Genomic DNA, 14,787 nt, shown 5'->3' with positions numbered 1-14,787 from the left:
CTTAAAGTCCTCTTCAAGTGACATGTCTGGAAACCCAGATGAAAAGGGCAACATGGGCTTGTTTTAATGAGTTTATTGATCTCACTGGTTTACTTTTATGTGATTTTTATTTAAATTTGATTGGCATGCTTGTTTCCTAAAGAGAAGCATATCTCTAATCTATTGGGAAGAATACTTAATAAGTCTAGAACCTTAAAGTACTCCTGGATACTTTTTAAAAACAAAAGGAAGTAGTGAAAGTATTTTTTATATCGGCTGTGGAAAGACTAGTGCATATGAAAAGAAGACTTTTTTTTACCCTTTTATTAGAGAGTATTATTACTATCTTATTATGGTGTAATCATTGAACCATTGTTGGGTAACTGTGTTTACCAGGGTGCAAAGAGATAGTACAACAGGTAAGACACTTGCCTTGCCCGTGGCTGACCTGGGTCCAATCCCCAGCACCTCAAATATTCCCTCAAGCCCTGCCTGCACTCTGATTCCCTAAGCACAGAGCCAGGAGTAAGCCTTGAGCACTGCTGGGTGTGGCATCCAAACAAAGAATCATGTTTACCAGCGCAAACACTCCTACTTCACCATTCCATGGAGCCAGTGCCACTGGCCAGACCAAGCTATTTGATCAGTTGTAGCTCATCAGAATTTTAAAATAGTTATTTTCTTCCATTTTGTGGATATTTATTTTTTAAGTAACCTATCATCAACATTTAACATTTTTAAAAAGCAAATACTTTGGGGCACATGCTGTTAATTTAACTTTTTTAAACATGCTAGTCTTTTTTTTTTTTTTTGAGATTGTTGAAAGTCAACAAAATCAATTTTAAGGATGTTTCTTGCTTGTTCAGTAAATGGACCTGTCGGTGATCCATTTTAATAATCTTCTCTTTGAGTCAGCTCCGGAGGAACAGAGATGGGGTCAAGTGGGGTGCGTCACTCAATTTAGGTACCAACCTGTTGCTGTCATGGAATGAACTTGGTCTTAGGGGCCCAGAGACCTGTGTTCTTGTTATGGGTCTGTCATTTGAGGTGAATCTTGGTCCCCTCTTAGAGCTTGTATATCTCACCTGGAAAATAAAACTGCTGTGCTTGTTTATTCCCTGGTTCTCAACAATCTATCATCATAGTTTGATTTTAGCACTCAGATCATATTAGCTTCCTTCCTTCCTTCCTTCCTTCCTTCCTTCCTTCCTCCCTCCCTCCCTCCCTCCCTCCCTCCCTCCCTCCCTCTCTTCCTTCCTCCCTTCCTTCTTCCCTTCCTCCCTTCCTCCCTTCCTTCCTTTCTTCCTCCCTCCCTCTCTCCCTCCCTTCTTCCCTTCCTCCCTTCCTTCCTTCCTTCCTTCCTTCCTTCCTCCCTCACTCCTTCCCTCCCTTCCTCCCTTCCTCCCTTCCTCCCTCCCTTCCTCCTTCCCTTCCTCCCTCCCTTCCTCCCTCCCTCCCTCCCTTCCTCCCTCCCTCCCTCCCTTCCTCCCTCCCTTCCCTCCCTTCCTCCCTCCCTTCCCTCCCTTCCCTTCCTTAGTCCCTTCCTTAGTCCCTTCCTCCCTCCCTCCCTCCCTCCCTCCCTCCCTCCCTCCCTCCCTCTCAACCTCCCTCCCTTCTTCCCTCCTTCCCTTTCCTCCCTCCCTCCCTCTCTCCCCTTTCTTTCTTTCTTTCTTTCTTTCTTTCTTTCTTTCTGGCATTCTTTCTGAGAAAGGATTGTTCTTTTTATTTTATTTATTTATTTTGCTTTTTGGGTCACACCCGGCAATGCACAGGCGTTATTCCTGGCTCTGCATTCAGGAATTATCCCTGATGGTGCTCAGGGGACCATATGGGATGCTGGGAATTGAACCCGGGTCGGCTGCGTGCAAGACAAAAGCCCTACCTGCTGTTCTGTTGCTCCAGCCCAGGATTGTTCTTTTTAAATCTACCTCTTTTTTAGGTTTTTGAGGTATACCCACCTTCTCAGTGCTTGCTTCTGGCTCTGCACTCAGGAATATTCTTGGCAGTGCTTGGGGGAACCATATGGATGCTGGAGATTGAACCTGGGTTTGCCATGGGCAAGTCAGGCACCCTACTCGCTGTACTATCTCTTCAGCCCTTCTTAAATCTACTTTTAAAGGAAATTCTAGTGGGTTCTGTGGAAATATTTAGTGGTTGGTAATGGCCATAGTGAAACTCTCAAGCAGGTCAGAAGAATGCACTTATCTCTCACCATCTTTCACTGTAGTCACAGTATAATCATCATACCTTGTTTTGTGTTTTCAGAAATAATAAAAAGTTTTGTAAAAAAAATATAATAATATGGTGGGGAGGCATTTGCCTTGCAAGCGGCCAACCCAGGTTCAAGCCCCAGCATCCCACATATTCTCTGAGTCCACCAGGAGCGATCCCTGAGTGCTGAGACAGGAGCAATCCCTAAGCACTACCAGGTGTGGCCTCCAAACAAAACAAAACAAAACACAATTATGCGTATCATTGTCATGCTCCCTTTTTGGTTTTCTTTGTTTCTTTGTATTTTTGCTTTTTGGGTCACACCCGGCGATGCACAGGCGTTACCCCTGGCTCTGCACTCAGGAGTTACTCCTGGCGGTGCTCAGGGGACCATATGGGATGCTGGGGATGGAACCCGGGTGGGCCACGTGCAAGGCAAACGCCCTCCCCGCTGTGCTCTCTCTCCAGCCCCTCCCTTTTTGTTTTTAAAAAAGTCTGTGACAGTTATGTGGCAGCAGTTATACAGTCCTAGAGAGTTGAGAGTCGAAGGATACTAAGCCCTTTGCACGGTTACTGACAGTTGTGATTGAAGTACTCAGAAATGTAGGGTGTGGACACCACCAAAAATCAAGCACAGAAAGCAGTGGGCTTGCAGAATCCAGTCCCTCTTTTGGGAATCTGAGTGAACTTTCAAAGACCCACTGACATCAGAGAAGACAAGGATTAGTCAGTGACACAGGACCATGGTAAATTTATCAATAGGGCATGATTTTTGCATATCAGTAATTAGAAACAAGGCCCAAGAGAGACCTCGGAGTTCCTTTCCTTCTCTCACTTAATGACTTTAGCACCAATAGCATGGGGCACGTTGCCTGCTTTCAGTATTAAATTTGCTCCTTTCTTAATTGTATTTACCGTGCAAAGTTGAATGCCATTTAATTTCTTTTCCGAAAATGCCAACTAATAAGAGATCCCCTTGTTGAAACGAAATCTTCCCCATGTCTCTCCCCCTCTCCCCAGGATGAGGAAGAAGAGCCCACCAAGCAGGAGACCGAAGAGAAAATAGTCCTGGATCCAAACAGTGAAGAAGTTTCCGAGAAGGATGCCAAGCAGATTATTGAGTGTGTAGCTCTCAAAGTTCACTCCCTTGCAAATGTCTTTTATAGGGATTAGGCTGTATGAGTTTTCTCTTGGAAAAATTGGCCTAAGGCAGGAAGCATGCAGACTAGACACCTACATTGTTCTTGAACGCCAGCCTTCAGAGGTTACCGCCACACTCCCCAGCCTCCAAGCTTAGAGCCTTTTTCCCTCTGCTATCATCTCCTTTGGGAAGCCCCAGCTCACTCCCAGGCCTCTCACATCTTATCTGCACTTCTGCCCCAGGGTGAACAAACCATACCTGTGTCTCTAACTGGCAGCCTCTCTTAGGCATCATCTCTTACCAGAAGCCTCAGTAGGAAACATCGTTACCCCCTCTGCCCTCCCTGCCACAGCCAGTCTGCCACTAACTCCTTCCCAACCTCCAGAACCCTCCAGAGTCCTAGGAGCCTGGTCCTCCTGCCCCCATTGTGAGTGTCCAGCCCCACGTGTTCTCTGTATCAGCAGTGGACATCACTCTTTGCTCCTCCGCCGCTAATAGTAATGGAAAATTGTGAAACAATATGCAAGATAGAGCATCTTAAACTAAAAGATGTCAAAAAAGGAGACAAAAGTAGACATGTCAATGTTATTTTCTTATTTCCACACACGGTGCCTCTCTGGTGGAATCTTTGTTTTATCAGTAGCTTCTCTCTCACAGAAGGTGTTGAAAGTCCCTCAATGGGTCTTCTTCACCTGTAGAGTGAAGTAACAGCTGGTTTTAACAAGCCCTCGAAACTGGAAGACACCCCCTCCTTTTGAATGTTGACATCTTGGACTGCCACTTGCCTGCCGTCCACGCTGTCAGCTGTGTTCTGTACACGGGATTTATTTTGATATAGGAGATCTTCATTGGCTAAGCGTTTCGTTCCTGGTTGTAATCATCACTTGAGCTCCAGCAGATTTGTGTTCAAACCTAGACTCCACTCGCTTTCCTGTGACGCAGACCCATTGCTTGATTTCTGAACCCAAAGTTCTCTGCATGCGTGGAATAGGGCTGACGGTGATCATTTCCACCTTCGTTTTTGTGAGCATTACAGATAATGTGTCCTGGCATGAAGTTGTAGTGTAAGTCATCCGTATTCATTGTGGCTCTCGAAGGTTGGCCATTTCTTTTTTTTTTTTTGGTATGGAATGAAATCCATGCATGTCTGGGCCCCAATGTCTGTGCCTGACTCTCCGCTGACTCTGTCACAGGACGGCCAAGCAAGACGTGGATGATGAATACAGCATGCAGTACAGTGCCCGAGGTTCCCAGTCCTACTACACGGTGGCCCATGCCATCTCCGAGCGGGTGGAGAAGCAGTCAGCCTTGCTCATTAATGGAACCCTCAAGCACTATCAGGTAAGTGCCTTGACTTCCCTGACAAGTCCTTTTCTTGACCTGGTTCTGATCAGGGATGCCCTGTGGTGTTGATTGATGAAGACCTTTGATGATACCAAGACGTTTGGGGACAGTAGGGTCCTGCCATGAAGATGCTTTCCAGTGTGCTTGTGATTCTTTCTGTAGAGTACTTCTCTTTTTACCGGTTTTGTTAGGTCAGACTCTCATTATACCTTTTTTTGGAAGTCTAGTGATAAACTGTATTTTGATAAAATTCTCCTCTCACGTTTGAAACTGTTTCCTTGTGGGTCTCTTCAACATGGGAAACCCAGCCATATTGAATCTATAAGCATAGGGAACATTTTCTGCCTCACACAGATGAAGTATTTATTTAAAATCTGACAGTGGTGGCTACAGTGTAATTCTATGGATTCAGCCTCCAAGGAGTGCTGTTTATTTGTTCCTTATACCTGTTGGTTTCTTTTAAAGGAACAATAAAGTGAGGAGCCTGTGTGCTTTGATGAGAACTAGGCTGTAAACATACCAGATGTTTCATTTTTGTCTGGGGAAAAGCCTCTGTCTTTTCTCACCTTCCACTTTAGTCTTTCCCGTTGCATCTCCCTTAGAATGGGTATCTTACGAGATGTACCACAAAGAGGGGAGGGGTGTCTTCCCAATCCCAGTGAAAGCGCCTGGTATTTGCCATACTTATTTGACCAGAGAACCTGTCTTGTCTTGTCTTGGTTCTCTGGTCAAATAAGTATGGCAAATACCAGGCGCTTTCACTGGGATTGCCATACAATTTACCTTAAATACGGATACTGAACTAAGTAGAGATTGGCTTATTCCTTATTGTTAAAAATGATCTTAGCTTTTTTTCCACTCTGGAGAACCCCATGTTCTCTCTCAAGCGTGTGTCTCTCTACCCTCACATCTCTCTAAACTTCTTTAGAAAAAAAGAATAGGTAAATAAATAAAAAGTGGTCGGAACTCATGACTACCCATGAGAGCCAGACTACATCCCGCCCGGGCTCCTGGTGTATGGGTCTGTGATGCACCTTAGCACATTCTCAGCCTGTGAATATGAGCACCCCATCTATGGCACCCTGTGGTAAGACTTTCACTTCCGATTCCCTTCGTCACTTTGACTCTCTCGCCTTATTTTATGTAGCACCTACTTATGTCCTATAGAAGTCTGAGTCTAGCAGTCTTAGAGAACGGCGATTCCCCATGGAAGGTCTGTGGACAAACCAGAGTGCCATTTTGCAGATGTAAGAAGGTTGAAAACCACTGTTGTATAATGTACCCTAGGATGTCTGTGCTTTTTTTTGTCTTTTTTTAAATTTTTTATTAGTGAAATACCATGAGGTACGGTTGTAGATTTACGAATTTTTGTGCTTGGGTTTCGATTATACAATGATCGAGTACCCATCCCTCCACCACTGCCCATTTTCCGCCACTATGGATCCCAGTATCCCTCCCACACCCATCCCCCCCATCCCACCCTGCCTCTGTGGCAGGGCATTCCCTTTTGTTCTCTCTCTCCTTTTGGGTGTTGTGGTCTGCAAAAGAGGCATTGAGTGGCAATCATGTTCAGTCCATAGTCTACTTTCGACATGCATCTCCCCTCCTGGGAGGACCCTCCAGACACCCTTTATTTGGTGCTCCCTTCTCTATCTGAGCTGCCCTTTCCCCTAGAATGCCCTGCTGGCCTCTAAGCCATGGAGGAATCCTCCTGGTCCATGCTTTTCTAGGTTACTGGCTCTCAGGCTCTTTGCACTCAGGTCTCTTACCCTCTTAAAACTTCTCTCTGAATCTTCTGCCGTTGCACGGACTGGTACATTGACTAAGCCAGCACTGCTGCTCTGATGGATGCAAAAGGAGCAGCGGTTTCTAACACTGCTGCATTTGCGTCCTAAGTACAGCTGTCAGTATAACACAGAAGGCCAATCACGTCTTCGTGTTTTGGGGAAAATTGTCTTGAACCTTGTGAAATCTCCTGCTAGGTCTTGGAGACCCACTCAGGCGTCTCCAGAGCTCACTGGGAGAAGAGCTTTAGTAAAGTCATGTTTTCTCCAAAGACCAGCCTTCTTCCATGAGCCTCAAAGTCATTTTCAGTCTCCTTTGGCCTCCCTGCCTTAGATGTTAATGCATAATTAGTTCAAGTAAACATTTGTATTCCTGTGTATGGAATGGGAGAATGGGAGACAGGAGGTTCATTTTTTTTTGGGGGGGGGTAGGGGGATCTTTCACAGCCTTTAGTGCCATGTTGCTTTCTTTCTGCCATCCAACAGCTTTTCGGGCATTCTGCATCGCTGTCCGTAAGCACGCAACTCTTTCACGCCACACGTGCATTTCACCCCTCTCTCCTACTTGCCGTAGGTCCCCGAACATGCCTTGTTCTGTCTCTCGGTGGGTTTTTGCCTCATGAATTTCCTCTTCCTGCCCCCATCTGCCCGAATAGATCCTTTCTGTTTCTCAAACTCATCCAAATTGTGGCGCAGAGCTGCCCTGGATCACTCTTGTCGATAAGTCGGCCTCCCATTTCCTCACTTCTTGACAGGTTTTTTGTGTCATTAAATTGATTTAATCTCGACATAGCTGCACCTTCCTGCTCTTTCCTGGAGAGACAAGCAAGCAAGCGTGGTGCCATACCCAGCGCCCACCCCCACTTTTGCAGCCCCTGCCAACATCATGGCCTAGGAAAATCCAAAATCACTTCCCACAATTTTCATGAATTTCTGCTGCCTGTCTGCTGCCAGTTTCTGCTTCTGTTTTATCTAGGATTAACACAGATGCAAAATTCAGCCCCTTTGCCAATTTTCATAAAAAGAGAAAAAATAAAATTCTGCTACCAACGAGTATCCAAATGTTTCTGGCACTTACTTGATTTTCCTAAAGGTCTGATTGTCTCAGACCATGTTGCAGGCACACAGCTCCTTCCAAGCACTCAGGGCTTAAGGTTCCAATCACCCTGCCCCCTCCGGATACCCCATCTATCACTCATTCCCTCAGAGGCTCTCTCTGTTTTCCTCCTTATCACATTAAAAACAACAACAACAAACCCTCTGATGACTTGAAGTCATGCATGGTACAAGGTACACCACAAGCGACTTATGAAATCGTTTCTTCAAATTGTTACCCGGCTTTCTCAAAGAATACCTCTGATGAGGGGTGGGTATGTAGCTTAGCGGTAACGCAAAAGCCTTGTATGTGTGAGGCCCTCGATATGTTCCCTGCTACCACGAAACCAAAGCAAGCTGTGAGAAAAAGATACTCCCCACTCCTCCTTTCCCATAGCTCCTGGTAACTAAAAAACACAAACAAGTCTCTGGTCAGTACAATTTTAGCCATGTGACATTGGTACCGTCAACTATTTCTTGGCATGTGTGTACATGGGCCCCTCTTAGTCTCTGTTCGCAAGCCTCTAACGAGAGATCTGCACCCTCAAACCTCTCACACATCTCTGTGAGATCTCTCTGCCATAGTTCTTGGCCTTCTCATAGAATAGTCATTTAACACGTTAGAATAAATTAGGTATCCCGTTCTTATATAAAACCAATTACTACTAACATTCCCCTGGGCATAACTTCATGAGCTACCTACATTGACTTGAGCAGTCGTATCATTCATTCATTTGTAATTGATCTGTGGTATCATGGCAGGAGGGAATTGGTGATCGGGAGGGCTAACGGTGCGATATTTTCCACCAACCTTTCTTGGACTTCACCTGGGAAACCCAAAGTGGCATTGCACCTGTGGTACTTTCGCACTTTAAAAATATGTCAAATGTTTCCAGGCAGTGTGCTGCCCTTGGGGAGTGCCCACGTAGTAGTTTCCATTCACTGCCTGGGCGCTTTCTCTCCACCAAGTAAAAGGCCCTCCTGGGGTTCAGCGGACTTGCCGCTGGCTCCCAGGTCACCCCACTTTCTCACTGAGACGCTCGGATTCTTAGAGGACCTAGAAGGCTGCTGGATCTGATGGTCTGCGATCTGGTTGCCAAAGCCTCCTTCTGGTCTGTTTGTCTTTCATCCTCGCGTTGGCTTTTGCTCTCGGAGTGGCTGGAACCGATTTTGGTTCAGGGTTTCTTTGTAATCATTCCAGAATGTCATATACTGTGAAATGCTAAGTAGAGCTGAGCAATAAAGCTGCTCAAAAATCCCACCAGTATGCTGCAGCCCATCATTTCTGAGTCTGATTATCACTCAGCACCTGCCAAGCAGCAGGGATGATTACAGGCTCATATTTTAAAGTCTTTTTGTGTTGGTGCTCCCCTCTTTTTCCTACTGTGGGGAATCCAACCTATAGCACCGAGCAGGTAGGAAGTCACGGCCTCACTAGAGTTGTATTAGTATTAATTACCTGCGCAGATCTTGGCTAATTGAAGCAATTACTCTTCATTTCAGCTCCAGGGCCTCGAATGGATGGTTTCCCTGTATAATAACAATTTGAACGGAATCTTAGCTGATGAAATGGGGCTAGGAAAGACCATCCAGACCATTGCACTCATCACGTATCTGATGGAACACAAAAGACTCAATGGCCCCTATCTCATCATCGTTCCCCTTTCGTAAGTAAAGTCATTTATTCTGCAGTGATCTTTCTGTGTGCTGTAGGTTGCCCTAGAGTCGCTTGTTCTTGTTTCTCACTGGAGCCAGAATTGTCATATGTAGTGGGATTACCACAGGCATGTAATCTGGATTTAGGTCTTCTTTTTTTCACACCCACACTCCAGTCTTGGGCTGTTTAGGTACAGATTGGGATGATCTTATCAGTCACTGGCCTTGTTGCGGACAAATCCTGCTCAGTTAGACAATGGATCTTATTTGTCATCTCTTAAGTGCTTTATGAAAAGGAAAAGCTGATTTTTTTTCTCCCAGACGAATACCTTCTAGGTGGGGGTGGGTGGTGTGCTGGAGTTATACTAGAGAGGGTAGGGGGCTTGCCTCGCACACAGTTGACCAGGGTTCAATCCCTGGCAATCCATATGGTCTTCTGAGTACCACCAGGAATAATTCCGTAGTGCAGAGTCAGGAGTAATCCCTGAGCACCACCAGCTGTGGCCCCAAGCTCTCCCCTTCAAAAAAAAAAAAAGAAAGAAAAGAAAAGAATGCCTTTGGGAGAGATAGTAGAGTGGGTAAGGCATTTATTTGCCTTGCTTGTGGCTAACCCTGGTTCTATCCCAGGCACTGCTTGTGATCCCTGAGTGCAGAGCCAGGAGTAAGCCCTAAGTATCATTGGGTGCCGCCACAAAATCAAAATAAATCAATAATAATGATTCCTTTGGTTTCTCCGTGTTTCATTTCTAAAAATGAAATGGTTCTGTATAGTCAAGACATTGTAAATTTTACATTTCCCTTGATTTTCCTTTTTCATGCATAATGCTAATCAAAATTTAACTGTGAATTTTGCATTTAGGGGACAAGTACAGTGGACAGGTAGGGCGCTTGCCTTGCATGAAGCCATCTCAGGTTCGATCCCCAGCATCCCAAATGGTCCCCCGAGCACCGCCAGCAGTAATTCCTGAGTTCAGAGCCAGGAGGAACCCCTGAACATTTGGAGTGTGTCCCCCAAATACAAAATAAATAAATGTTTGGAGCGATAGCACAGCGGGTAGGGCGCTCGCCTTACAAGCGGCCAACATGGCCGACCCGAGTTCGATTCCTCCACCCCTCTCGGAGAGCCCGGCAAGCTACCGAGAGTATTCGATATGCCAGACACAGTAACAACAAAGTCTCCAATGGAGACGTTACTGGGCCCGCTCGAGCAAATCGACAATCAACGGGAGGGCCTTTACCTTTACCTTTACCTTTACCTTTACCTTATATTTTTAATTTTTTATTGGGGGGCTATACTGAGCTGTATTAAGAGATCATCTTTCCTCAGTGCTCGTGGGTCGCTCCTGGCAGTACTTAGGGCACCTGCCATGCTGGGCTTTGACCCCTCGGCTCTCATATGCAAAGCAGGTGCTCCACCTTTTGAGTTAGGACGCTCGCCAGAGAAGTACCAGTCTCTGTACATACACGGGATGTGTCAACGATGTTACTTCACAAGGACAGGTCTTTGCTTTGTGCTAGTGTCCTGCCCACTGATAAGTGTTCAGGAGATACTCCGAGAGAGAAGAAAGAGTTCTCAGCTGACCACCTGCATTATGGCGTCTTTAGCTTTCGCTTGTTTGTCTGCGGTTTTACTCACTAAATCCTTGTTATAGATCTTAGGTTCATATAGATTTGGGCCTTGGAAAAAAGCAAGGCTCTGTCTTTTACCAATTTCTTTTTATTCGGTCTAAGATGAGAATAAGTTGTAGATTTTTCAAACTTATAAATATTAGAATCTATACTATATAGATATCCTTTTTCATTTTTGCACATTTTATATGTCACTGTCACTGTCCTCCTGTTGTTCATCGATTTGCTCGAGTGGGCCCAGTAACATTGTGAGACTTGTTGTTACTGTGTTTGGCATATCAAATACGCCACGTGTAGCTTGCCAGGCTTTGCCATGCGGGCGAGATACTCTTGGTAGTTTGCCGGGCATTTCGAGAGGAGTGGAGAAATCGAATTTGGTTCGGTCATGTTGGCTGCTTGCAAGGCAGATGCCCTACACGCTGTACTATCGCTCCAGCCCACATATATATATATATATATATATATATATATGTATGTATATATATATATTTATATTTATATATAAAGGTAAAGGCCCACCCATTGTTCATCGATTTGCTCGAGTGGGCCCAGTAACGTCTCCATTGGAGACTTTTGTTGTTACTGTGTTTGGCATATCGAATACATCACGGGTGGCTTGCCAGGCTCTGCCGTGTGGGTGAGATACTCTCAGTAGCTTGCCGGGCTCTCCGAGAGGGCCGGAGGAATCAAACTCGGGTCGGCCATGTTGGCTGCGTGCAAGGCAAACGCCCTACCGCTATGCTATTGCTCCAGCCCACATATATATATATATATTTTTTTTTTTTAATTTGGGTCACAATTGGTGGTGCTCAGGGAACACTTCTGGTCAGACTTGGGCAACCATTCATGGTGCAGGGGATCGGACCTAGGTCAGCCATGTGCAAGACAAGCATCCTGCCTGGCTTACCAATCCCCAAAGCTTGTCGTTACATTTTATAGATATGTCTTGCCTATGTATACATTTGGATTCACTTGATATTCCAGTATTTTGAGAGATTATTAAGAAAAGCATTTGATATTTCTTTCATGACTTCCTCTTGATAAATTTCTTTCATAATTTTATGTGTGGGGCCAGTGCCATAGGCGTTTGCAAGTAAGGCTTTTGCCTTGCACGGTGCTAACCCTGGTTCAATCCCTGGTCCCCAAATGGCCCTCTAAGCTCAGAGCCAGGGGTAAGCCCTGAGCACTGCCAAGGTGTGGCCCCCAAAACCAGATTTGAATAAATGATTTATGTTTTGTTGTCATTTTTTTTCTTCCTAACTCAGTTTTTTTTTTTTCTGCACTATTGGGACTGATTCTAAAAGCATTCAAAATCACTGTGGCAATTACTGGTTTTTAATATCTTATTAAAATTTTTAGGGTTTACCCTCAAATTTATGCACTGCTTAATATTTCATTAGGAGGTGTTTGGTTTCCTTATTTTGCATGTTTTTTTTTTTTGGTTTTTGCTTGCTTTGGTTTTGGTTTTGAACCATACCCGACTGTGCTCAGGGCTTACTCCTGCTTCTGTGCTCTGGGGTCAATCCTGGTGACTGGGGATCACAGCTTGCAAGGCAAGCCCCTTACCCCTGTAAGGGCTCTTCAGCCTCAATTATGATAAAACCTTTTAAGGAACTTAAAATCTTTGCAGTTTTGTGAGGCTTCTTTCTAACGTAATTCCTATTTCCACACCTTTTAAATAAATATATCATGCCTCCTCATCTTTCAAGGTAAGACCTGAAAATGAATAAAAACTTGTTTAATCACGAATTTCGATGCAAATGTATTTTTTTCTTTTTTTCCTGTTCCACAGGACTCTTTCTAACTGGACATATGAATTTGACAAATGGGCTCCTTCTGTGGTGAAAATTTCATACAAGGTTTGGAGTGCCGCATTTATATATAAATGTGGGAAAGCAAAAAATAGACCCTATTTTCTTCATTCCATATGCACATCTGTGAACTGTATTTGTAAAGTTTTGTCATGTACATCATGTACTAAACAGTGAGTTAATCATCCCAAGAAGATTACTGTAATAAACCATAATTACTTTCAGATAGTGAAATGCAGAAGAAAATTGTTAATTATCATATTGCGAGGTTTCTGATGAGTGTAATACAAATGACAAATATCTCACATTCTGCTTGCCGCTGCTGGGCTCACTGTTGGCTGCGCAGACCCCACTGTTCTTGCAAAGTTCAGCAATTACCCGGGCGCCTGGGCTGCCTGCTGTCCGTGCCCGCAGAAACGCAGCCTTTCAGCAGGGCGGCAGGCTCTCCCCGGGCTGCCTCCCGGTCACTGTCATTTCCTCTGCCCCCACCCGCCACCCCGCTCTCAGTCTGCAATGGGAAAGCCTCCAAGGGTCTGAAAAGTGTCCAGACGTGTGGGCTTTCACAGAGCACTTTCCTGGAGGATAATGGATTTGTCTGTGATAATGCATAGATGTGCTACCCTCAGTCACATGCCAGGCTCCATTAAGCCATGGATGGTGAGGAAATAAGGCACGTGTTCATCCACTGGGGGGAGATATATGTGTGTGTATGTGTGTGTGTGTGTGTGTGTATCCGTAATTATGGATCATCACACTGGAGTATACACACGCGCGCGCACACACACACACACATATATATGTCATGGTCACGGTCACGGTCCTCCCGTTATTCATCGATACACATGTATTCTTTTTTTCCTTTTTCCTTCCATTCAGGGGACCCCTGCTATGCGTCGCTCTCTAGTTCCTCAGCTACGGAGTGGCAAATTCAACGTCCTCTTGACTACTTACGAGTACATTATAAAAGACAAGCACATTCTTGCGAAGGTATGTTAAAAAAAAAAAAAGAAAAAACTTTTCTCCATAATCATGGATCTACACATTGGAGCATAAAGTCTTCCCAAATTAGCTCACTCCTGTCATTTGAACCTTGCTTACGGAATATGCTTTCTCTCTTCTCTCGTCCTCTCTCCCTCCCTCTCCCACTCTCTCTTCCCGTCTCTCTCTTTTTCCCCTTCTGCCCTCCCTCCCTTTCTTTTTTTCTCTTTCCCCCAAAACCCCCCCCCACTCTTTCATTTTCAAAAAGTCAGTTATATTTTGGCCTTGGGTTTTCATTTTAGGCATGGAGAGAGGGAGGAGGAGAGAGAGAGAGAGAGAGAGAGAGAGAGAGAGAGAGAGAGAGAGAGAGAGAGAGAATCAGAGAGAGTCAGAGAGAGAGAGTCAGAGAGAGAGAGTCAGAGAGAGAGTCAGAGAGAGAGAGTCAGAGAGCGAGCCATTGATCCTGGGACCCCTTCTCTAGCCTCTCAACGGTTAATGAGTTTACATCTCTTTTTAAAAAATCACCCAGGTTCCTTTTTGCAACTCTTCTCTCCATCAGCGCCGAGTGTGCTTGTAGAAGACATAATTGTTTTTGTTGCCCTGGGTTATTGTCAGAGGCATGGCGGCTTCATTCCTCTTGTGCCACTGTGTCTCTGAGGATGAGGAGGCACCTCTCCATACGGCCTTTCTCCATAGGAACATTTATCCAGGCTGTGGCTTTTGTGCGCTCTGTTTTCCGATAATAGGCCATTATTACCTGGCTAACTCAAGGCCGTTTCTGTGACTATTTATTTGGAGCTGAGAAAGACTTGTTATCTACCTGTGACCTCCACCTTGTGCTAGTTTGTATGTCCTGAATTGTTCTCTTGCCATACAAAATAGATCCACCCCCCCCCCCCCCACACACACACACACAAACATACCATACACATTTTTGTCACATTGGCTCCTAATATATTCATGCTAAATAATGTAAGTGGTTTCTTTTAGGGAGCTAATAGGAAGAGCTAATTTCCCTCCCTCCCCCCCCACCCCGTCCTTGGCGATTTCTTTGACCCTGTGGTGCTTTGAAGGCACTGGAATCTGAATCTGAGTTGTTGGCAGAATGGGGCCGCTTCCTTTTTCTGGGATCTCTTCTATTCCCTTGTTAAACCTTTGC

General features: G+C 45.1%; 1 protein-coding gene across 3 annotated transcripts in view; it reads left to right on the top strand.

Moving 5' to 3' along the window:
• SMARCA2 (SWI/SNF related, matrix associated, actin dependent regulator of chromatin, subfamily a, member 2) overlaps positions 1 to 14,787 on the top strand; it is a 230,175-nt gene that overhangs the window by 69,558 nt on the left and 145,830 nt on the right. For all 3 annotated transcript variants that reach the window (XM_056106879.1, XM_056106877.1, XM_056106878.1), the window contains exons 13-17: positions 3,211 to 3,311; positions 4,525 to 4,672; positions 9,058 to 9,221; positions 12,632 to 12,698; positions 13,527 to 13,637. In XM_056106879.1, the coding sequence (XP_055962854.1) occupies positions 3,211 to 3,311; positions 4,525 to 4,672; positions 9,058 to 9,221; positions 12,632 to 12,698; positions 13,527 to 13,637 (591 nt within the window). The remainder of the gene's footprint in view (positions 1 to 3,210; positions 3,312 to 4,524; positions 4,673 to 9,057; positions 9,222 to 12,631; positions 12,699 to 13,526; positions 13,638 to 14,787) is intronic.

This window comes from Sorex fumeus, unplaced genomic scaffold (genome assembly GCF_029834395.1).
Source record: "Sorex fumeus unplaced genomic scaffold, SorFum_2.1 ptg000149l, whole genome shotgun sequence".
Classification (NCBI taxonomy): domain Eukaryota; kingdom Metazoa; phylum Chordata; class Mammalia; order Eulipotyphla; family Soricidae; genus Sorex; species Sorex fumeus.
This window is presented reverse-complemented; position numbering and strand designations above follow the sequence as displayed.